General features: G+C 42.8%; 1 protein-coding gene across 9 annotated transcripts; it reads right to left on the minus strand.

Moving 5' to 3' along the window:
• Nucleotides 1–549: 549 nt before the first annotated feature.
• Nucleotides 550–25432, minus strand: DFNA5 (DFNA5, deafness associated tumor suppressor). Of its 9 annotated transcripts, none has more exons than NM_001006361.2 (11): nucleotides 25228–25343; nucleotides 23424–23495; nucleotides 21620–21850; nucleotides 20351–20543; nucleotides 13123–13294; nucleotides 12047–12167; nucleotides 7515–7703; nucleotides 5592–5719; nucleotides 4927–5113; nucleotides 3081–3154; nucleotides 550–2027 (listed from the first exon to the last, which is right to left on the minus strand). In NM_001006361.2, exons 3-11 carry the CDS (start codon nucleotides 21828–21830, stop codon nucleotides 1785–1787), a joined length of 1518 nt encoding a protein of 505 aa, NP_001006361.2. In that variant the 5' UTR covers nucleotides 21831–21850; nucleotides 23424–23495; nucleotides 25228–25343; the 3' UTR covers nucleotides 550–1784. The 9 variants fall into 9 exon arrangements, with proteins under 9 accessions (NP_001006361.2, XP_015136932.2, XP_046778832.1 ...); XM_015281446.4 differs by having other exon boundaries at nucleotides 23402–23495; XM_046922876.1 differs by having other exon boundaries at nucleotides 22278–23495.

Raw genomic sequence — 25432 nt, forward strand, 5'->3', positions numbered from 1 at the left:
TCACTGCTTCAGTTAGGATGCGCTGAGTGGAATCTGAATTCATTTGGATCAGTGCAGCACAGCCAGGGTCCCTGAAGAGGCTCGCCTCATTTAGCTTAGGGAAGGGCAGAACAAAAGTTAGATGGAGAGAGACTCACTGCTTCTGCTGCCTCTTTGCATCTGCGTATCCCCAGCCTAAGCTATTCTGAATGTTCGTGTGCATGAAGATGCTGCTTTCAGAAGGACAGAGAGCACAGAAAAGGGCAGACCCAAGCCTGGTGGCTGCCATGCACAACCACTGCCTTCTTTTTTATAACTAAGTTTCTATAGAACACCTGGGGTTCTTTTTCCTCTAAACCAATCCCCTCTCATCCATGTTTGATACAGCCCATCCACCCTGAAAGCAGTTAAGCAAGCAGTGTATACGAGGCTTACAACAAGATTAAAACCAGGATATGTGGACAGCAGCACTACGTGGATTCACACGTCTTCTTGCTATCTGTGTGCATCGATTTTCCAAGCCAAGAGAATGACTGGAATCACAAAAAGGATGAATGGGAATCACACAAATTGATTTTTAAAATTATTCTACTGTTTTGACATAACATTAAATACAAAATTTTGGTAAAATAGTTACAGAGGCAACTTACTTCCAAGTAGTGGTTGGCAAAAGCAAACCTTCCCACGTGCAGACACACAGCTCACACAAGCAGGGTGAAGTGCTTTCAGGATATTCCCATACGCAGCAGTGCAGCATTAGGCCAAAACCATCAGCTTCACTTCACACTCACATTACAACTGAGACACGGAAACAGCGCCGTCTCAGTCTGAGCACCTCTCCTGCCAGGTGCCCACGTGTCACCTGTTAACCACCCCTCTGTGTTGGCTGAAAGCACTGAGGGCCCACTTCATTGGAACAGCTTCCTGCATTTACAGTGATCCCTCCTGCACTTCTGTCCCATTTCCACGATCACAGAAAATTATCATCAAAAAAAAGGCAGAACAGTTCAAAGCACAAAGTGCTTTACATTAACTCTGCTCTTAGTGAAAGACACGAGCAAAACACTGAACATGTCACGTGGGTAAAACGATTGCTTTGTGGAGTGCAGCAAGGACTTTTGGTATGCACACACCAGAAGGCATCACCGTATCTCAAAGAGAAAGTTCAGAATAGAATGTAAGCAGCTGAAAGTTGCTAAGCTTAGTAAAAATGTACTGGAAAAGAGGCAGAAATCCCTAAGGTGGTCTCAGCTTTGGAAACAAAAAAGAGTTATTTCCTGCAGTGTGCAGCTCACATCCATAAAGCCAAACTACACTTAATAAAGGAAAACCTAATGAAGTACCTTTCAGAGCCCTCTACTTCACCTCCCCCACAGTGAAGGCATTCTGCACGTCAGGTCTTAAGTGAGCAAAGCATGTACTGCACTGCAGAATGCTACATTTCCACAGCCTTTCTGCTCACTTGCTTACAAAAAGCAGTTCGTACTTTGCAGTTTTCCCCCATGCATATTAATGCAAGCAATCAGGCTTCCACTGCTCTGCAGTTCTGACAACTATCAGAACAGCTATGTTCAATTGCTCTTCCAGGCTTCCCTTTTTTTTCTTCTTCCCCTGCATCCCTTATTTACTTATTTATGTATTTTCCACTGCAGAACAGCAGTGTGTTCACTCCTTGCCTGCGCTGCCCCCTGTGCCACCTGGCTGCACAGCCCTGAGAACTCAACCCCAGGGCTCTCACGTGCTCACAAGCATCGATGCTACACTGCAGAGCTACAGAAGGAAGAACAGGGTAGGGCAGCAACTGCTCAGAAAAGCTCCTCTACAGTCCCACCCAAGCTGTGAAGCCCGCACAGCGCAACGTAAAGAACAAGTGGGAAGAATCTGGGTTCTCTCATAGTCACAGCTTTTACAGAAGTCTCTGTCTTTTCCAAATTAATGTTCGCTGAAGCAAAGAGCCTTTGCGCGACATCAAATCTTCTTCTGTCAGTGAGAGTTGCCACCGAAGGACTGCTCAGTGCCAAGGTGCCATCAGCTGAAGCGATGTAAGGCTGTATTTATGAGAGAGAGAAAGAGACAAAACAAAGACATTAAAAAGGCCTTTCAAGCAGTGCTGTTTGGTGTCGCACAGCTCAGTTCTTTCTTACAAAGCCACTGGAGAGCTTACAAGGCAGCGTAAAAGGGAAAGATTCCCTGTTCCATCAGCCTTGACAAGTACAACATACTCATCCCCAAGCAAAGCTCACCTCCCACAGCCATGTTTCAAACACTCCATTGATTTGTGATGGCCCCCACCCCGGTACCACCCAGTCCCTGGGTCACCCTTGGGATGCTGGGCATACCGGCACCCTCAGGCCAGACCTGGGATTTACAGTACCAAGGAAACCCAAATGCTAACAGTTTAAGTGTCCTGGTGCAGGCACCAAAACCTGAAGCTGTCTTAAGGGATTCCCAAATACCCCTCCAGATTCCAACCAACGAAGCAGGTGACACTACTGCCTAGAAAGACAGTTTCGACTTCCTGTGGCAAAGAGCTGCTCCACAGATTACATTTAACCCTCTCATGCTGAACAAACAGCAGCATTCATCTTCTCCCTACACATCTAAGGGGTTTTACTGTATTTTTTTGTGACTGACCTTAAGAAATTCAGAGCAAATGCAAACGCTGTGCCTTCTTTAAATAGTTTTAATGAATGGCCTCTGAGATTTGGAACTTCAAAATCGGCCTAGGCCCAAGCACTGCTGGTATCAAAGTGGAGTTCCCGTTCCCCAAGGGCAGGTGATTATTGTTAGAGAGATTTTTAAATGGGCTATGGAGATTACTATTAAATTAAAATTCAAGTTAAAATTAATTTTATTTTGCTCACAGCTCCCAGAGTCACCAAAATGCAGAAATGCTTCAGAAGCGAGGCACCCATCTGCAGTAAATCAGCCACACTGTTTGCCACCGTCAGGCTCTGACCCTCCCTAAGCAATGCTTAAAGCTGAAATTCACAGTGGAGCCTGACATCTGATTTCTTGGGTGGGAACACAATGAGCCAGGGAACGCAGCCATTACTGCTGCTGGTGCCCACATGCTACACGGGCACGCTTTGATTACTCACCAAGCAACACAATGCCGGAACAACCTGTAGATCAGAGCAGGCACGCAGCAGGACAAGAGTGTAATCAGACAGCTCTGTGAAGGAGACATTAATAGGGACAGATTGTTTCCAGTGAACACGGTACAAAGCTGGCTGCTGGAGCTCTGCTATGGGGCTCTCCTGCTGAGCAGCAACAGCAGGCTGCATTTCTGAGGCCCACACGCAGGTACAGAGCCCTGGGAAAAAGGAACAAAGAGATACTGCACTAAGGAGAGCTGTGACAAAGTGCTCTGCTGGACACAGGGAAGAGGCTGATCCAGACCTTTCCTGTCTGCTTCCTAGACTGTAGAGTCAAGGGGGTTGGACAGCGGGTGCAAACAAACCCTGCACTGCCTGTCCTTGCCCTTGACAGAAAGGTAGTGGTAGGAAAGACCTCCTCTCTGGCATTTTCTTCTCCCCAGTGTTTCTGGGAGCCTACAGATGGGCATATGATTTAGGCTCTGAATGAAACAAGAACCTCCGTTCTCAAAACCTGTTGGAGATGCTGACCTCAGCCAGAACACAGTTTAAGAGGAATGATATGGCTGACTCTGCCCTGGGGCAGGGAGATGGACTGAATGGTCCCTGTGGTGTCCTTCAGCTCTGTAACTGAAATCTCTAAGAGAAGCAACAGGCATAAAACAGCTCTTGGCTCCTAACGCAGCTACAGTTATGCCTGGACACGAGCAGGAGACATCACGTCCAAATCCAGGTGATAATGCAGCACGCTCAATTAACTGCACTCTGCTGTTAATAGCATCTGACAACCATTACCACACCAGTGGCTGTCTGTTTTCTATCTCTTCTCCCTATCTACAAATTAGTTAAGCTTTCCTATCAGTGTACAGCTCATATATGGATGCAAACTGATACTCTGCTGCATGGTGTCACATCTAGCAAATGCTGCACTCTACCAAATCTAGCTCATATTGCACTGGATTCCTTTGTTTCTGTCATATATGAAGGGTTGCCTTCTCTCATGTGGCTAGTGATAGGACTAGAGGGAATGGCTTCAAACTGCACCAGGGAAGGTTCAGGCTGGACGTTAGGAAATACTACTTCTCTGAAAGGGTGGTCAGGCACTGGAATGGGCTGCCCAGAGAGGTGGTGGAGTCACCGAGCCTGGTGGTGTGCAAAGAGCGTTTGGATGTTGTGTCGAGGGACATGGTTTAGTGACAACCATTGGTGAAGGGAGAATGGCTGGACTGGGTGATCCTGTGGGTCTTTTCCAACCTTAGCGATTCTATGATTCTATGAAAGTGAGGAGAAAAAGCCAGGAAAGAATCTATCTTGGATTCTGCAGGCGACTTGTAATTAACACTGTGGTGTCAAACAAATGGCATCCTCACCACCTAGTTGGCATTTATGTTTAATCTCCTTTTTCAGTGGCTGCAGAATAACTCTAAATGCAGTGTCTCCATGTTAAATTCATTTTTGCTAAATATAGTTTGCCCCTCAACTATATGTGCTGTTACAGAGAAGACACCGCCTCATTTGTAATTCTCAGCATTTGGGCAGGAAGAACTCTGGCATGCAGCAAGAACAGAAATTAGCTTGTCAAACGGGAAATGCCCACATTCAGCAGAAACTAGAGTAGAGTATTCTTGAGGGAATGTGTATTTTACAAGCAAAATCTGCCAGAGATCAAGGGCTGAATTTAATTCACAGCTAGAAATGCCTAGCATCGTACTGATCCCAGAAAAAGGAACAGAACCAATTACGTTCACTAAGCTCACCAACTGCTCAAAAAGAGCCACAAACATTTTACGCTGAGGGACTTTCTAGAAGGGATGGAACAAAAAGGCTCTCTTCTTCATTCACAACATACCAGAGATAGCACTGATGAGGAGGTGAGCAGCTGAGAGCAGTTCTTCATCCTGAAGATGATAGTTCTGCAACAATAGCTCATCCTGTACACGGCACCCCACCAGCTGCAGGAAGTCAGCCAGGTCCTGCTGCTGTGCAGGTTTTAACTCCTTCAGGTCCGGCTTGTCTCCTGTGCAGAGAGCATCTAACTGGAAGCCAAAGAGAAAGCACAACTTCTTGAGAAGGCTCCAGGGAGACGGCATGGTGGCCTTCAATATTTGAAAGGAGCATATAAACAAGAGGGAGAATGACTGTTTATGAGGGTGGATAGTGATAGGACAAGGGGGAATGGTTTTTAACTGAGACAGGGGAGGTTTAGGTTGGATATGAGGAGGAAGTTTTTCCACGCAGAGGGTGGTGACGCACTGGAACAGGTTGCCCAAGGAGATTGTGGATGCCCCATCCCTGGAGGCATCCAAGGCCAGGCTGGATGTGGCTCTGGGCAGCCTGGTCTGGTGGTTGGAGATCCTGCACATAGCAGGGGGTTGAAACTACATGATCATTGTGGTCCTTTTCAACCCAGGCCATTCTATGATTCTATGAAAAGATTAAAGTTTGAATGCAAGATAACCCTTGCTCTCTTCTGAAATTACTTTTAGGAAGCAAGGAAAAGTTTCTTTATCTTACCACATCTTCCAGGGCAGTTAATGTTTCTTCATGCAGCAGGAGTTCACACAGACTTTTATATAAAGCTCTTTGCTTGTCTTCTGGCAGCTTCACAAAGGGTTGGAACTGAGCTTTCAGCTGTGACAGATCTTTCCCAAGAAAGCAGTAAAAAGTAAAACTAAGTACTGCTACACCAGTGCCAGTAAAAACAGTTAATGTTTTTGCTATGCATTTCATAAGCTAGTTTATCACCACATCTTGTCATCCTGATTTCCATCAGTGCAAGTTATAATGAAAGGCTGGAACACATCTGAATATATTTCCCTAATTAGCCAACGGAACGGCCATGAAAATTCTGAGGGAAAAAATACTGCTACTAAGGATTAACATTCCATACATTCTGTATTTTAGAAGTCAGTATTTTAATATTAACTGAATTAACCACATATTAAGTGTACGGCCTGGATGTTCATCTCCAGACAAGGTCCATTTTAAGGCAGAAGGAAGTGCTCTGCTCATAACCTTACTTGTTGGACTGTGGGTTAATGCCAATTACCAAGTCAATGCTATGAGTCCACAATCAGAACTGGAGGTTTCTGTTGTGACGCTGAACTGTAAGCATCCTCCTATTTCAACAGAGGGATCCAAGCATTACACCCTCAGTTCTGACCCAGAATGACCTGTTATGCTTCATGACAACAATATTTTCTTTTCTTACTGAATATATACACTGAATTCATTACAGTACATAAAACAGAAATACGAGAGAGTTCAGTGCATTTCTTTTTCCACCATGCAATTACGACTCTACAACAAAATATCGTATGACATCAAAATTACCACTTAGGTAAAAGACAAGAAGTTTTCAAGTCAACGGTGTCAAATGGAAGGCTGGAATGTGCTTTTTCACATTCCAAAAAATACTGGCATGAAAGCATTCTTAACCTTGTTTAAAAGAAGCAAAGAGACTTTGCGTTATGTCACTCCAGTAAGAACTGTACTCTTTAAAGATGCCTTTTATATCTGAAAATTACTTTTTTTTTTTAAAATACAGCTCACCCACAGGCAGATGGTTTTTTGTATCTGATGCAATATGATGTATTTGGATGTGCTCGAAAGGCTGAGGGAGCTGGGCTTGTTCAGCCTGGAGAAAAGCCTGGAGAAAAGAAGGCTGCGGGGTGACCTAATTGAAGCCTTTCAGTACCTAAAGGGAGCCTACAAACAGGAGGGGAGCCAACTCTTTGAAAGGGTAGGTAATAGCAGGACAAGGGGAGAAGGTTTTAAGTTGAGGGAGGGAAGATTTAGGTTGGATGTCAGGGGGAAGTTGGGGCATCAACAACCTCTCTGGGCAGCCTGTTCCAGCACCTCACCACACTCATAGTAAGAAACTTCCCCCTGATATCCAACCTAAACCTTCCCTCCCTCAACTTAAAACCATTTCCCTTGTCCTGCTATTACCTACCCTTTCAAAGAGTTGGCTCCCCTCCTGTTTATAGGGTCCCTTTAGGTACTGGAAGGAGCATAACTGAAGGAGGAGGAGTGGATGCCTTGCTAATTTTTGAGACTTTAATTGAGGAATTTACTGAGAGTATTTTCCAAATCATCAACAAATATTTTCAGTGAACCTTTTCTGTATGAAAGCACAAATTATCACTGATTTCATATAGTTTATGCAGAATATAACAGAACTAACATAAATACAATCTTAAAATATTAGGGGTTTATGGCAAAGGGATTCAGTCTGTTCCTAGACAGCAGTTCCCTTCATGTACTCCTTACAGAAGTAAATCTTTCTGTTCTTTCAGTGCATTCTCCCAGGACTTCCTGATAAGGGCTACAAAAACAAAGTAACATCATTTCTTATGTACTATCCCACCAGATTATTTTCTTCCTTCGTTGCTTAACTCCCTGTAATGTAATCATGTAAAACATTTCTGGCAATACCTTTTTTCAACACACTTAAAGAAGCGTGGCTGGGAACGGGGTTTTCAGCCCCAGAGTACATCCCATTATCAACAGCATCTGGGTGAAACAGGAACGAAGTATCTCTGAACAGCACTGAGTGGGGTGACGTTGAACCTTCTGCGTTTTCTCTTTCAAAACCTCCTTGCTGTTCATTTAGCAGACAGAATTCTGAAATCACAAATTCAATTAAAAAAATGTCACGAAATACACAGGCAATAACAGAACGAGATGCTAGCTTACGTCATCAAGTGTTCTCACACATAATTTCTCCACACATCATCTCTTCTAAATGGAAATAATGCCAGCGGTTGCTTGCTGCATGCCATTACTGCAGCCCTAATGCACCAGCAAAGGCCCTGGTGCTGCAGCTATCAGCCACAAAATGTGACATCAGTTTCCATGAATTAAAGTACTGGAGCCAGCAAGTAACATGAAAACTTCCCTTAGACACTGCGAACCCAAATGCTGCGTGCAAGAGATGCAGATAGGACTTTTTTGTGATTTATATCAGTAAGAGATGCACTGGAATACTGTCTACAGAATCCACTCACAATGGAGGCACATGAAAACACTTTCTGGGATTTATAAGAAGCTCCCAGAGCATCCCTCGCAGTGCTTCTTCTGGTCATGGCATTGACGGACACCTCCTTCTGAGTCAAGACACAGATCCACACTCAAGATCTCCAGACAAGTGAAAATTCATGGGCTCTTCTGGGTCTCTGAAGGACTTCTCCTATCCACATTCACTAATCCTTCAATATACTGCTTCTTTTGCAAGAAGATGGAGAAAATAATATACTCATGCTGGATTCCCCTTTCTGATGCATCTTATAACGTTCTCTTGGAATGATAAGCACTGCTCTACCTGACCCAAGCAGGACAGCCTATGTCTTACCACTGGACTGCTCCCCATTGCCTCAGCTTTGTGAAGCCGTGGGACTCCTGAAAGGTGGGAGCCTTTGTAAAAGTTCTGCTGAGAAATTTGCAGTATCAGCTTCTGTGCTCATGTGTCTCTTCGGGGCATGACATAATCAAAGCCCTATGCATTATTTTGATAATTTTTAGCAGCTTAAATGCAAGATTTTAAACCATAGCCCTGGTGCTCTGAAGCAGGTCTAAGGAGAACACAGGCAGGTTAGCAAGAGAAAGTCAATTTTGAAGTAGTACCTGACAGCAAAGGGAAAAATCTAACTAATCAAGCACAGTGCTCACATGTACCAGGCACAGAACCTAAATATAACCTTCCTGCAGTTGTAACAGTCTGTCTCACCAAATTAAGGACATTCAAAGCAGATGAGAAAGCACGGAGAGCACTCCATCAGCAAAAAGCTTTTTCAAAGGGAGAGCAGACAAAGAAATCTCTGCCACAGAAAATGAAAGAGACCTTTATGCCTGCATAACCCTTCACAGAGAAGAGCAAGCTACAGAGGAACAGAAAGCGATTAACCCAAATTAAAGAACTTCCCAAAGCAACAAGACTCAGGACAGTGGCAAAGGCACCACAAGGCCAACACGCTCATGTAACTTTCATTGATAATGATAAGGCTTTCACATGAACCCTGAAGGAGGAAGATAGGGCTAATAAACTACCTGCCCGGAAAAGGGAAGAAGACAGTAAGGGAAATCAGCACACAGTATCGTGCAAAGTGCATATCTGCTGTTAAATCTGCAGTTAAATCCTTGTAATAGGATTGTTTTGTTTTGTATTAACAAGACCGTTAATTAATTTTATAACCCATTAATTTTATCAGAGAAGGAAAAAGACATGAATGAAAGATACATCTAATACTGAGATAAATTTTTCTGTTGGATTCTACTGCAGATGTCACTGACAAATCTCCACTGGCACAGTTAGATCTTGGCAGCTACTCAGAAACATCAGCAAAAACTGGAAGAAATACAAAGATGACCAATAAAAACGATGCACTGAGATGCTGTAAAGATTAGGACCATTTAATTTGCAGGCATGTCATAAGAACATCACTAATATATAGCAATGAAGAGAACAACGCTGGTCAGCCAGGTGCCACATCCTGTTTTGAGAAGGGAGAATAAGAGGGCTTGCAGTGAAACGAAGAGAGAGAACTGCACAGCCTTTAATGGGAACAGCTCTTAGCTCAAGGAGAAAATTAGCCTGCAGAAATCAAATGCGCACAGAATGAGTGTAGGAAAACATCATGGTAAAGAAATTGGAAAGGGATCAGACTTTTTTTTCCCCCCCGCTTTCTTTTTATGCTCATGAATGTCCACTCACATTAGCCAGGGGATTTTTAAGAAAGTTTACACACCATTCTTCCATACCAAATAACTCCAACGCTGCCTGTCAGCGGCAAAGAAAAAGGAACAAGGAAACATAAGTGTGCCTTATTCCACAATTACCTGCGAAGAGAACCCCATTATGTTACACCTGCTATTGGCCACTTCCAATCCCATGAGAAAGGACTACATCAGTGCCTCGCTTTAACTTCAAAGACAACTGTTGTTTTCATAAACAGACACTGACCACTGCTCACACATTAAGAAGTTGAAGGCTGCGCTCCACCATGCTTACTCTTGCTAGAAACCCCTACTTTTGATGTCAGTTCCTCCACTTAACCCTCTCAGTGACACTGAGGCAAGGGAAGACAATACTAATTGAAAAAAAATAAGACACGTTGTTTGAGAGAAAACACGAAACAAGTTGTGATGTTTCTGGAGCCTGAGATATAACACCAAATGCGAAACGAAATGGAAAAAAGCAGAAGAAAAAAAGCAGAGAAATACAGATCATTAACAACACTCAAGTATTAATTATCAGTTAGAAAGACATAGGATTTTCCATCTCGAAATCATGTAAGTAGGCTATCAGCTATAACTTCATGGTTGTATATCAGCTATCAGCTATACAACCACGCTATCTTACAATTGCTTTAATTGCACCTGATTTCTGTGAATTAGAGTTCTGTTATGACCATGAAGTCAATGCCCTCTAGTGTATCTCTGTGTTCACTGTACGGCAGAGCAATTACAGGTTATGCAGTATTTACACAGATTCCTGAACCGACTTGCTTCCTTAACATCAGAATTCATCTGAAGGAGAACGATGGAGACTATTATCTTCATTTCTTATCCAAACAAAGTGCACCCTTTCAAATCTCTCAACTGTGGATTCAAATCTCTCAACTGTATCCCATGTTTCTATCTACACCACTCCTTTCAAACTTTCAGCCCTACACAGCCCAATCGACTCCTCTCCTTTTTGCATAATATCCCCTGAAACCTCCTTTAAGTCAGGGAGTTTAACTGAGGACAGGCAAGAAAGAAAAATCCAGCTGATACCACAGAGCAGAGTTACCACCTTATCTACTCACCAAACCAATTAAAAAATACATTTAAAATAAGCAAAGCACAACCAAAAGACATGGCAAGGAAATTTCTGCAACCATTCAGTGAACAATCTATATACAAAAGTGTAAACTACCAAAAAAAAAGTCTGAATTCTAGTACTAGATTTTAGGAGTAAATCTTCTCTTAGCATGACTGCTGTCTGATTGGTCCTGGATGACTCCCCATTTAGATCAAATCTGAAAAGATTTCCAGGTGCCTTTGCAGCTTGAGGTTCCTTGCTATTGGGCAAGAGTGTAGCTAGGGGACTGATCAAAGTGACTCTTCATTTGGCATTTGAGCAACTTCATTTGGAGTGATGTGTCCGGTACAAGAAAGACATTTGTATGTATACAGGAGCAAGTGTATTAGGTTGTGGATGCCCCATCCCTGGAGGCATTCAGGGCCAGGCTGGATGTGGCTCTGGGCAGCCTGGTCTGGTGGTTGGCAACCCTGCACATAGCAGGGGGGTTGAAATTACATGATCATTGTGGCCCTTTTCAACCCAGGCCATTCTATGATTTTATGATTAAGTGTAGCAATGCCACCAAGACTGCTGGGAGCTGGAGAACATCATGGATAAGAGGCTGAGAGACTGGGTTTGTTCAGCCTCGAGAAAATACAGATAAGGGATGACCTTTCTGCTACCTACAGCAGAGACAGACTATTCCATATGATGACAGGACAAACATGCAAGAGAGAGAAATTAAAGAAATTCTTGCTAGATCTTAAGGGGAAAAAGAAAGTTCATCCTGATGGTGGTCAGATATGAGAAGAGGCCACCCAGAGAGGATATGGAATCTGTCTCTGGAGATATTCCAAACTCAAATAGACAAGGACAGAAACAATCTGATCTAACACTGAACTTGGATCAAACCTTAAAAGTTGGCCCTACCTTTGGGTTGGGCTACATGACTGCCTGTGGTTCCCTGAAACCTAAATTACTTAATGAGCCCATAATTTAGGTGAACAAACAAAAAAGCATTAGTAAATCAGAAGAGTTGCATTTCAAAACGGAAGTAACTACCAAGGCAGTGGAGACTATGTACCATTGTCACCTTTGATTACAGTGGAATGTAAAATCCATTGCCCAACAGTTTTTTCCCTACAGCTCAATAGTGTGTCACAGAAAACCTGCTTTTACTTACCAAACTGCCCATCACACTTTATAAACAGTTCAATTACGCCATAGGCAATAGTGGTTGCAGGAGGAATCTCGAGAATCACACTGGAATCTTTCATCATACTTCCACTGTCACTCACTGAAACCTAAAATATATTAATTCACTGATTATTTCATTCAGCTGTTGTACTGCTTAAACACAAAAATAGGTAAGGAAAAAAAATAGAGAAAGGAAATGCATTACTCTTCATGATGTCTAACTCACAGCACATGTCTGACATCTGAAAAAAGAACAAAATGAGCAGCAAGGTGCACCAAAGTGCCAAGTGCAGGTCTCAAACTTAGCCACTCTGTTCAAAGTTGAGTCCTGGGTGCAGCTTTTGCCATGTGAAGCTCCATCACCAAAACTGGCACGCTCTTTGGTACCCTGTCCTACCCTCTCCTATCCTGATATCCCTTTGCCCAACTGGTTGACTGGTGGCAGGAAGATGCCACTTGCACAGAGTGTTGTTGAAATGCATTTCCCAGGCGCCTGCCACTGAAGACTCCTGTACATAGAAATGATTTGTCTGCACCTCTGAAAACATCACAGTGAATGAGCATATCTTCCGACTTTGGCAATTTCTTCTCAATTCACAACATCCTCACCATGCAGTCAATCTCTACTCCCATGATCAAAAATACAGTAGTTTCCCAAGAAATATTATTAAACTTGCTAACGCTGCAAACATTTCTGATAAATCATTCCGTTGCTGTTCAAATGAATTTGCCTCAGTAATGCTTTCTGCTCTTCAACTTTCACTGAATTGTTGGTTTACGTTTTGCTGTAGACAGGATTCTACATAGGAACTCAATCATAAGGTTGTAACATTGATGGAAATCCCATTTCCACACTAAGAGATGACATCTTTTGTCAGTGAGGCAACGAGGAATACATTTTACATTTGTAAAGTTTCACAACTAAGTAACGTAGTGAGTTCTTGCAATTGTCAGAGTTTAAAATGTTAAAGAAAAATACTCTGAAATCTATTTGGCATACCAGATAACACGCACATTAAATGAGACAAATATTCTATTTCTTACAGATTTAATACATTTTACCTTTACTATCTTCGTAGTGCATCCCAGCAGACCACTGACTTTTTCTTCTGTCTGAATATGTTCAGATATTGTACACCTTTGTGTTGTTATTATCTTTTCTCTCAAGATGCACAGTACTTCACGTTTTCGTTCTATTACTTGCTGCAGTAAACTACTGTTTAAATTTATCATTCTGAAACAAAAAAAGACACCATGAACAACAAATACCAGAATGGAGAAAACACGTGGTCTTTCTTTTCAAGAAGCTTTTATGAAAAAAATAACAGTGGTTTCTGTATGAGCAGTCTGCACAAAATAATTACGTCGTCTTTTGTTCCTTGGTAGCAGCAAGACTGCAAATGTCAGTACTATGTAGCAAGCCCTAATATACATATTGAATTCCTGACTTCCTCCTCCAAAGAGAAATGTCATCTGGCTCCTTTCTCAGCAATAATTTGATTAAAATATGTCCATTATATTATACTTTTGCAAAATACCTACCAGAAAGGTCCTCACATGGGATGAAGTATTTTCTATGAGCAGAGAACTCTAGCAAGACATCTGGAACGTCAGAAGATTGCTATCCCTGGCTGAAGTCTTTTTTTTTCCTCTATCTTTCAGTCAGCAGCTATTCATGGGGCTAAATGGCAATTCCCCAAAAATATGACAGAAAGACTCCACTTTATTTAAATCAAGATATCTCCACTTTTAATTAAAAAGTTTTAGATTTATTACATTCTGCAGTTTGGGATTTATGTGGTCCGTAAAAGCCTGAAGTCAGCTTGGCTCTTTATTAAATTAAAAATATCCTGAGGCAATTTTTGATCTTTGGAGAGTTACATGCTTATATGAAAGTTCAATCAGTTGGAATGAACTGTCTGGAAACCTTAAAGTTGATTGTTTAAACACGGGAAAGAAAATACCTCTGAAGCAATGCAGCAGCCACTAGAAAAGTACCCCCAAACATTCCAGAGATTATTAATAGAACTTCCTTTCTTTTGGTGAAAAGCCATGCTTTATGCTTGGAATGCAATGAATCTCTGGATTAAGAGAAATGGAAGAAATGTCACGCAATCACAAACACTGCCGCTCTTAGAAGCATCTGCCAAACTGCAGCCATTAATTACACTGTATCTTGCAGAAGACCATCAAGCCTATCATACACTTCACAATAATTATTTACGACTCTGAAGAGGTGTGCTAGGCATCCTGAAAACATAAATTAAGGCCGGGAGAGCTTGCAATTTTAATATACGACCCAAGAAACCACAAGGTGAAGAAATATAATGAAGAAACAAGCACAAAGGCAATTTGTCACCTGCTTTCATATGATGTGTTTTTGCCTGCTTTAAAGCATAAGCCAAAAACTGGAGCAAAATCAAGAAAATACTCAAAGGCAGAAAAATCAAACAGAGGTTTGCAGTTTCTGAATGAGCGTGAAAAAGTGGTGAGGCGTTGGAATGGGCTGCCCACAGAAGTGGTGGACTCACTGTCCATGGAGGTGTACAAGAACCGTGTAGGTGTGGCACTCAGAGGCACAGTTAGTGGGCTTGGTGGGGATGGGATGACAACTGGACGACATTATCTTAAAGATCTTTTCCAACCTTAATGATTCTACGAATCTAAGAGGCATATCCAAGCCTGATTTAATCATATCCAAATGAACGACCAAAATAATTTTGAGACTTTTTCTTTCATTGATTTCTACAGCATTCTTTCTGAGGTAGATCTGTCTCAGATCTCCTCACACTCCTGGCTCTGAAGTTCAGCTGAAGAACCAACAGCAGAGCAGTGATGCGAGTGCCTCAGGAGAGATGTCTCTATTCACAGCATGGTTCAGTGAAGGAGTTTCTGAGCTGCTGCTGGATGAGCCACACCAACAGCACTGGGCACAGGCCTGCTTCAGTCCCCAGGGCAGCACACCTCCAGGGACACTGCCTCAGAGGTGATTCCAGACCCCTCACGTGGAGCTGCATTGAGTGCCAGAAGCATGGCCACAGTGTGACTTCAGTGGCAGGTGTTCAGCTGTAAAGCTGGCAGAAACGCCTCTTCCCATTGCGTTTGGAGAGTACAGGACAGAGAGTTTAAAAACCACGTCCTTACAAACAGTCACACCTTTTCTTTCAAAACTCTTCCCATAACTTCTGGCACCAAGCTTTCTTCCCTAGGTGACCTCAGGCCCCAGTGTTACATGTGAGGGCACACCATGGGTATGACAGCACGGCCTGGGGAAGGCAGAATACTCCATCCTCCTCACAGGAAGGCACAGGACAGTGACTCAAACAGGAGACAATGTGAGGTAAACAAGTAACTGGCTTATCTAAATTAGCATTAAAAACAGTCACTGAGGGCAAACTGCAACAGGGTTAAAGTTTGTCCATAAAAGCAAGGCTGAAAGTATTTCAGGGTAATGGCTGCTCCATTTGAATGTATTTTTGCAACTCATGTGCTAGTGTAACAGTCTGAATATCAAGAACAGAAAGATGATTGGGTTAAATCCCTGAGAACACAGGCACGCAGGTGCATGAAAGTGCTTATTTTCTTTTATTTTGCAGGTCACATTTTAGACCTCTTATTCCTGCCCTGCATCACTCTTCCCATCTCTCTGACCATCTATTATTGCATAGCGATCCTGTGTGACTTGTACTGCTGCTGCACTCATTCCTCCCTTGAGAAGCTGAGCTAGGGTACACAAAAGGAAACATTATGAAATAAAATGAGATGCTGATTTCCTATTATCGACACACACAGTATAAGCAAGTATAAAAAAGACCAATTCAAAAGATAAAGATTATGGGGTTTTTGTTTCACTATTTGTTTTTCTTAAATAACCCTCCTGAGGTCTAAGATTCACTATGCCAGTCAAACACAAGCAGAAAATTCAAGTTCTGGTCTCTCTCACTTCACGTCTAATTGGATTTAACACTTTCACTGACCTATACTGCAAAGGCTTTATTCACTTTTATTCAGTTTTTTTTTTTTTTCTTCTTGGATGAGGAAAGGAGCGGAGAAAGAACTGTCACAAAGGCAATTTGCTGCAAGTGATGAACAGGAAAGGAGAATGGCAGAAACCAACAGAAAATAAGAGGAAGCAGACAACACCTGGCACCACAGGAGGCTCTCTCAGTTTAAGTTTCACACTTCTCAAGCTCAGAACTGAGACCTCGTTCTACCCTGGGGGCACGCATCTCAGACTGGACTAGGCACAAACAATGTATCCTAGAACTGTTTCTCCATCAAAACCTATCTCACAAATCCTCCAAGCAAGGGGTTCACCACCACCTTGCCCAAACACCACTTCTTCCCTGACACCCACACCACGTGGATGTTTTCCCTTCAAAACATCTCTCAGCTGCTTTGCCAGAATTCCTCTGCTTGTTCGGTCTGCTCCACTTCCATCAGCTGTCTGACTTCTTCCATCCAACTGCTGCTCGTTACTCCGCTTTGTTCCTTTTCAGGTGAAGACCTCCAGACCAGGGCCAGAGAGTAAAATCCACCAACGCTTCACTCTGCACTTCACACCAAGCAGAGACAGGTATTTCTTTTGTTAATCTGTTTCAGACATCACCTCTCTGACCTACTTTTGCTCATACCAGAACCCAGTATCTGCTGTAGTCAGCTTATTGATGGCATTTCACAATTTTTCCTACAGAGTAACTTGACAATTACTTTACAGAACAAGTTACCCAAGAACACCAAATACTTTAGGGAGTACAAGTGACAGACAGTTCCTGTGTTTTCTAGTCAGCATCTTCCTTATGTTTTAAATCACAGACATGCAACTGATTTTATTCAACACTGTCTTGTAACCGTGACTTCATACAGTTCATGGAGCACATTAAAGAAAACTGATGAATGGCTGTCTCATCATACTCATAAAGGCCCTGGGAGTTGTAATGAATAAATAGCAAAAGGTCTGCATCAGAATGAGACTGCAAGAATGCCTGGACAGGTCAAGCCAGTGAAAACTGAGTGAGAGCATGACTAGTTAATGGGCTGAATTTTTACCATACTCAGATCAGGAACAGGCACCTATTTCTGTCTCAGTGTGAACAGCAACCAATTGAATCACTGGAAGCACAAAATAGAAGGCAATCTGTGATAGTACAAAAATATTTATGTCATATTTTATTACTATTTATCCCATTTTTCTAGTATGCTAATGAGCATTAGGAACCATTCACAGGAGATGATGGAAGTGTGAAAGGCAAAAAAAGCCTTCTGCATCTGACGTGCACCAAATACCTGCTGCCACTCCATCCTATTTCTTTCTCTCCTGTCACTGTCCTCCCAAAGCTTGTTTCCATCACCTAACACAACCTCATGAGATGGTAAAAGCAAATGAATGAATGGAATGCTCAGCTAGGGTAGACTGCCCACTGCTCTGTCACCCACACAGTTAAAGTGTGTGCACCGACATTCAGCGTCTCCTCTGTTCCAGTTTGTGCCCACTATCTCTTGTCTGGCACCAGGCACCGCTGAAAGGAGCTTGGCTCCATCTTTACACTCTTCCTTCACATATTTGTTCACACTGATGAGAATCCATCCTCAACTGAGCCTTCTCTTCTCCACGATGAACATACCTCAGGTCTCTCAGCCTTTTTTCAGAGCAGACACACTTCTGTCCCTTCAACATCTTTGTGGTCCTTTGCTGGACTCTCTCCAATGCATCCGCATCTCTCCTTACTGGGCAGACAAGGACGGTGCTCAGTACTTCAGGTGTGACCTCATGCAGCCCCCAACACGTACTGGTGCATATGAGGCTACTCCTCCCCACGCACAGAACTTTGCACTTCTTGTTGAACTTCATGTGGCTTCTGTCAGCCCATTTCTCTATCTTGTCAAGGTCCTTCTAGACGGCATCACAACCCTCTGTTCTATCAGCCACTCCTCCCAGCTGGGTGTTGTCAGCAAACTGTCTGACCTTGTAGCACTGATAACCCTCCTCCAAGACCAACTGTTCAACCAGTTTTCAATACACCTGCCTGCTCATCTACTCACACTCCATCAGTCTCACTGTGAGGATCTTATGGGAGAAGGTACTGATAGTCTTAAAGAAGATAAAATATACTCTAAAATCACACAGCAATCTCACCGAATTAAAGGCATAAGACTGCCCTAAACTCAGTATGTTTCAGTACTTTGAACTAGTGACAAGGTAATACAAATGATAAGAACAATGCATCACAAAATATATCAAGATCATATTCCTAAAAGAACCCGTTATTTCTGTATTGCATACTATGCCAATAAGCACGTTCTGCATTCAGTATGTCACTGCTTTTGCAAATCAGGAGGGATCTCATTCCACACCCTTCAGCTGTCAGCCCCATTCTGAAAAGGAGAGCCAATGCAGCATCTGGAATCTAATTAAAGATCAGCAGGTTTCTCCTTTATAAGGTTCACCTGAGAAGCAATAGGAAACCGATTTGCTGCCACTCAGCACTTCAGCCTTCAGAATCTTGAAGGCTCCCATGACTTGATAGAGAAGCTTTATCAGCATTCACATTTTTTAACGTGTGTTTTCTGCTATTTATATGCAACCTTGACTTAAATAGCCTAACACGAGACCAACAATTTCCACTGTATTTTAATTAGGTTATAGAAAGAATAAAGAAAAGAATAATTGCTCTAAAAAGCACACGCAATGTACGTCATTAGATGAAATCAAGAACACTTAACTGACTCTCATCCCACAAGGACTGACTGGTAAGCATAAGTACCATAATGCTTTGCATCCAAAATCACTTGCTTCTAAGCACCACCATTCCCAAATACTGAATTCTGCAGCACGCACCAATGACATGACAAAAGCCAGAAGCCATGGACAGGATCTCTCATAAACCACAGAATATTACCAAATTAGTAACTAGGCTGGTTTTTGTAAGGAAGTGATAAAATTTCCAGTGGGAAATGTTATGCAGAAGCTGAGCTTACTGGATATCAATTCTACAGTGTGTACTGTAACTTTTAAATAAGCTGTGAGCATCTTTTCTACGAACTAAGGAACTCACTCCTTGTATAAAGGTGCACACACACTGAACTGGATTGTTTCACTACCACAGCCACTAAGCACCCCAGTGGGATTGTATATGTGCCTACCTTCTTCATAAGAAGTCAGCATCTCAATGTGTTTCCAACTCCAGCATGTAAACAAACTACAGATCTCTTCCAAGTCCTTACACAAACAAGTAACAAGATTCTGAGCCTTGGCTGATGATATTCCTCTGACAGTAGATGCATACTAATTTTACAGGCCTGGTATACACACTTACCCCAGATGTTTTTTGCTTTTAATAAGGCATTTTGTATAAAGACAGCAAAGTGCCTTTTTAAAACAAGTTGGGTGACTTGGGAACACTCAAGAGAGAAAGAATATCTGGCTCTCATTTCTGTGAGAACTGAAAATTGAATGTTTCTAGAACACCACCGGCACTAAAGAAAATTACACTGCTTCCAACAACTTTTGCACTGACATCAAAAAGCTATCATCCTTATCTTCAGAGCATCGAAGGCTATCAAAATGTGTTACACCACCTCCTACAGACAATGCTGTACAACGCTGCCACAAACCAACCACCTTCAACTCCCCTAAGGCAGAACTTCACTACAGAGCAGACCTCTGGCCTCTCAGCTGCTTGCCAGGTAGGCTTCTGCCCTTGACTTAGTGCAGGACAAAGGCAATCAGATTTCAGAGGAGCACACAAAGTGCTGCATATTTTCTAAAATTAAAATTATCATTTGGAATATCTGTTTTTTTCCTCTGTTATTATAGTGTATAGCAGAGATCAATAGTTCCGTGAACTGTATTTTGTTCAACAACTAGAATGTGCATTGATTACACTTACTCAATACTTTTCCTCAAAGTTTTCTACAAAAATATATTACAATTCTAAAGCTTCCATACAAGAATACTGGTAGTTCTGAATTCAGTTTCCACACCATTTATCTCAGTAACACAGTGGAGCCAAACCACTTTTTTCCTCCTCCAGTACAGTCCCCCAAAGCAGGGAGGACCTGACCCTTGTTTCACCTTCTAATTCATGCCAATGTCTAAGGTGAAACTTTCACTTTGGTGTATAGCATTTTTCACCTACCAATGAGAGTTTACAATGAAAACAATTCTTGAAATACACCAGTGCTACAGAATCAGCTGTTCGGTGATCAGAACTGACACAAGTATTTTATCTAATCTTTTTCATCTCAACCATCTTTCTTGGCCATTGCAACGCCCACATTTAAAACATACCTGTCCTTGACGTCTTTCATAAGCTGCTGCAAGTCAACCTCCTGTTTCCTCAGGCTCCCAAAGGAGGACTGGCTTTCCACACAGCCCTTTGCTCCGGCTCCCAGGCTGATCTTTCCAAATGAAGTTTCAATACTTCCTTGGACAACATCTTCAAATTTTCCCATATATTTTGCAAAGTCGGATTCCACAATTACTAGGAAAACAATAAAAGTAATTGCTTACCACTAAGACAAGTGCTAAAACAGCCCTGAAGTCATCAGATAAACAAAAAGTTAGAGAAAACAAAGATTTAATGCCAATAAAGGCAAGAACAGCAATGAGCAGGTAAACAGATAAGTTTACAGCTCTGCAACTTCTGCTTCCTGCATGTTTTCATCTTTGATCAACTATCTTCTATGTTTTGCCATTTTAGGAAAACATCTGAGGAGTGAAATGCTGAACTGAAATGCTAAAGAAGACTTAAAAAGCAAGACAGGAATTTACTTCAGCTACAAGGAAAAACTGAAGTATACCTGCTTGTGCAACAGACAATATTCTGCTATTATCTCTACGTATCTCATAACAAGCCCATCCCAAGGCTCACTGAAAACCAACGGAAACTTTGAAGTCTCAAATGCCTAAAAATCAAAGGGCAGTCTCAAAATCAGCTAATTTTCCATGTTAGTCACAATCAACATCCACGCTTAAGGACTTGTATGTTTATCTATGTTCAGAATTATGACATGCCCAGAAATACAGGATTCCATATCACTGCTCCTACTAGCTGGTTAGGTCTGGGGCAGCTGGATGGTGAAATAAGTATTTTTAACAGTCTCTGCGTGAAGAAAGGACACCACAATAAAACCTGTAAGCATTCTCTGGGCTACTATCACCAGCAGAAAGAACAACTTGTCCAGCGCTTTTTCACCTGGAGCACAGTACAGTTTCATGCCATTACCACGCACTAGAAACTCCCAACAATATTCAAAGGGAGCTCCTGAGGCTGCAGAGAGCACTGTTACAAATACCAGCGCCGTATGGCTTCACAACCTTCAGCACTCAGTTGCAGTAGCCCATCTAGATTTTTTTTTAATTGAATATTTAATAGTACTGTTTTTAGCTAAACCAATAGCCAAGTGAGAAAAAGATCCAGCCGTCTCATTTCTAAAGATGGAGAATACTTCAGAGCAAAGAAGCCCTCTAGTAACAAGACTGAGAATAACAATGAAAAAAGTTAGGCTTTGTATTCTTTTCATGTGCAATAACAGTGCTGCCTGAGTACAGCTTTACCTGGTTTTATAGGTTTGTCTTCAGTAAGCACATCACTCAACGAGACTGCCAAGAAATGATACTTGGGCTTCTGCCAGCACCAGAATTTCTTCCTCTTTGTAACTAAGCTCAGAAGCTGCAGCTTGTCTGAGGCGTTCAAGTGGGAGACAGGGATTAAGTCACCTCCGCTGTCTGTTTCTCTCACAAAATTCCTTGTTGCTTTTGCAAACATCTTGGTGAATCATTTGCAGCCTGAAAGAATACATCTGCTTTTCAAAACTACAGTCAGAAAATACAATTATTTACATTTGCACTTTAAGGAGTTCTTCACAGTACTGGTATTGATACAGGAATAGTGTTTGCGCTCCATCTTCTCCACTCTAAGCTGGGAACCACAAGAGTTGCTACCATTTCCTCCAGAAGGTTTTCACAGTAACAGATGATGGAATTTTGGATGAAAGTTTAAATAAGCAACAGCGAATAAGTAAAGAACAGTGCACTGCAAGCATGACATAGAAGACTTAACCACTGCAGTAATCATGAAATTCATGAGCACACAAATAATGAAGAAAGGAATGTATAAGAAAAGAAGCAACCCAATTTAAAGCTGAAAAAATCCTTGAAAGAACACCCACGGGTAATTAATCTGCTAGGGAGGAAAAAAACCTACACAACTTACCTGAAGTTCTAAGAAAAAGCATCTCCTAATGAGCACCCTGCGGAGACTCACTGGGCTCACAGGTGCAGTGGCAGAGCACTCCTGCCTCCCCACAGGCTCCTTCTTTTATGACCTACCATAAAATCACCTTACTCCATAGAAGGTAACTGGGTATTATTCATACAAATTATCTTGTCTTAACAGTGCGTAAACACATACAGGGATAATAGAAATTATTCTATAAAAAGCAACAAATATTTCTACTGGCGGCATTGTGACTAAGTTTTCTTTCTGAACTTCACCCACAGAACATCCCAATTCATTTCTTTTTCCTTCTGAACCTCTCTATTTTTTTTTTTTTACCTCCAGTGCTTTCCAATTTTCTATTTCCCATTAGGAGAACTACAGCTAAACAGAACGCTGCTTGCAAATGTTACTTATATCTGCTAAACAACTACTTACGTTATCTTATTCTACCTATAAATTTGCCTTAAAGTTAAAAATACTGCCATCTTTTCTCTTGCAAGGTTTCCCTTATCCCACACAATGTATTATGCTATTTACAAGAAAGTTTTTCAGTATGTGAAACTGGCTAAGCTAACTTTTCTCTAAGGGAGCAATGATAAAAACGACCACTCAGAACTACTAAACATTCAGTTCTAAAAATCTATGTTTTCAACCTTACAATATATTTTTTTTCAGTTGTTTGATTTGATCTGGGGGCATTTCTATATTTTTTTTTAGTTGGCAGCATTCCTTCGTATCCTCCAGCTGACACTGGAAAGTGCAACTACGTGCATAAGCTGCCCCAGGTGCCCATTTCTCTTCTTTGAAACAGGGCACACACACATTCTCCATTAATTACCTGTCCTGCTGAAACAGATGCTGGATTTGTCCATCACAAACACAGGCCAGAATAAGCTAAGGCAGACTTCAAATGAACAAATAGAAAAAGATATTGTAGTTGACACTTAAGACTGGGGGAAAATGGAAAAGTAAGTAAAGATATTAGTGGCTGGACTACAGGGTTCATGTTTTACTATCAGCTGGGGAAAAGAAGAAAACCACTCTTTGTAGATAGAAACTCAGCTTTCCATTAGCTTTTCCCAAATCCCATTTCAGATAATATTTCATGCAGTATTTACCAATTCGCACTGAGACAGCTACCTTCCTATGAAACCTCTGTGGCCTACTCTCAGTTCTCCACGTAAACAAGCAAAGGGCATTACCCGACAGCACCTGTAGGGAAAGGATTTGAACAATGTCATTCTATGCTTCCAACATTTTGCTGAAGTGCTCTCAGGCTCTCATTGTAAACTGGGGCTGCAACAAACTTGGAGCTACACTGGGACTGACTCCCAGTGCACTAGCTGCCTGTTGCCCAGCATAACCTCCTTCAAACATTTCTGTGCTTTATGTGATTGCTCACTCATTCTGATCCCATTCCCACATAACGGACTCATGTTTGTATTCTCTTAAATGAAAAAGGTCCACCAATTTCTAAGGAGCTCACGAGAAGAGAAATTGCAACAAAAAGTTCTTGCAGTTTGCCTTTCTGTTACACTCTCACTAAATCTCCTGAGAAGAACCAGTGACACCATTCTATAAAACTCCACTCTGATTCACGGTGGTTTGACTTTGCTTCCAGCTATGAGGCTTCTGAGGGCCAAAAAGAACATCTGGGAAAGACCACGGAGAGCTTATGACAACTGCAGACTCACAGGGCAGGACAGAGATTCAGCCTTCAGCCACAGGATGACAACATTAACACCTCCTGTCCTTCACTGTGCTGGGAACATCTTTGCAAGGAGCTTATTTGCCGGTGCAGCAGTACCTGCGAAGTATTAATATTCTATCCAAATTATCTCTTTGTGCATAGTACCTTTAACATAAACTCTCAAATGCACTCCAGTATCATGTTTCACAAAAGGACAGAGAGATAGTAGAAATTCCCCACAGTCCATATCAGGGAGATAACACAACTACAGGTCTGAGGGCATGCTGACCACATGGTCACAGATGTAGCACTAAGAAAACTCTCCTTTTGGCATTCCTTGCTCTGAAAAGTTTTGTTGAATCACGTCTGATTTGGCAGAACCAGGAGGAAAGTTATCAGAGCTGGCAGGAAGGGCCTGTCAGACTGAATTCACTCCTGCAGATTGACAGCTAGGTGTGAAGGTGGGAAAGGAAGGAGTGGGCTCCTTGCCCACTGAAAAACTTAAAATTAGCCTGAACCTGGGCTACAGGCAGACTATTCAATGAAGGAGATGAGATCAAGCAAAGATATTTACAGCAACTTCATCATTTATTGCAGCTGTAAGGGAATGCGTTGGAAGACTGACGCCTGCAGATTGCAGGCAGCCATGCAGAGGACTCTGGCTGACCGCATGTCACCCTTCACATCCTCAAGAACCACAGAATCATGGAATTGTTTGAGTTGGAAGAGCCCTTTAAAGGCTATCTGGGCCAACTCTCCTGCTACAAACAGGGAGACATACAGCCCCACCAGCCAGGACTCACACTGAAAGACACTAAGTGAGCAAGCGATGACAAGCAGCGTATGGATTATATCACAAAGCCTTATTTTCTCCCCCTTTCTAGATAATTCAAACAAAAAGCCATAAATGATTTTCAGTCCCTGACCGGGTGGTGCCAACTCGGGCCTGACTGGAGACAACACGAGGCACCGGGCAGGAGGAGCAGGCGCTGAGGCAGCTCGAGCAGGCAGCCGAGCACCAGGCTTCTCCACAAACACCAACCATAAATTGCGGTGATTTACAATCAGTTTTATGTAGGGGTTTTGGTGGTTTTCTCTCCCCCAAAGAAGCCGGAAAGCACACAGGCAGAGACGGCCGCGGTGCCGAGGGCTCAGCGCGGGCTGTGCGCGCCCCGCCCTCCCGGCGGCGAGCGGGGCTCAGTGGGGGCACCGCCCGCCTTACCGCCCCCCGCATCCGCCCCCCCCCGTACTCACGGCCGCCTCGGCGATCCCCGAGGATGTGCTGCTGCGCGCCCCAAGGCGGAGCTCCGAGAAGAGGGGGCTTCGGGCCGGCACTGAGGCGCGGCAGGGCCGGGCAGCAGCGCGGGGGCAAGCGGGGGGAGCAAGGCCCCGCCCGGCAGCGCGCCGCGTGCGGAGGGGGCGCGGGGCCTGGTGCCGCCGCCATGTTGTCGGCCGGCAC

This window comes from Gallus gallus, chromosome 2 (assembly GCF_016699485.2).
Source record: "Gallus gallus isolate bGalGal1 chromosome 2, bGalGal1.mat.broiler.GRCg7b, whole genome shotgun sequence".
Classification (NCBI taxonomy): domain Eukaryota; kingdom Metazoa; phylum Chordata; class Aves; order Galliformes; family Phasianidae; genus Gallus; species Gallus gallus.

Bases quoted from the DNA above. Each gene is read 5' to 3' on its own strand.
- DFNA5 (XM_015281445.4), bottom strand. From the start codon at position 21,830: ATGTTTGCAAAAGCAACAAGGAATTTTGTGAGAGAAACAGACAGCGGA. The intron at 13,295-20,350 runs GTATGTTTTAAA...TTTTTGTTTCAG, and splicing joins ATGAAAGACGTCAAGGACAG to AATGATAAATTTAAACAGTA. The intron at 7,704-12,046 runs GTAAGTAAAAGC...TTGTGATTTCAG, and splicing joins AAAGTGTGATGGGCAGTTTG to AATTCTGTCTGCTAAATGAA.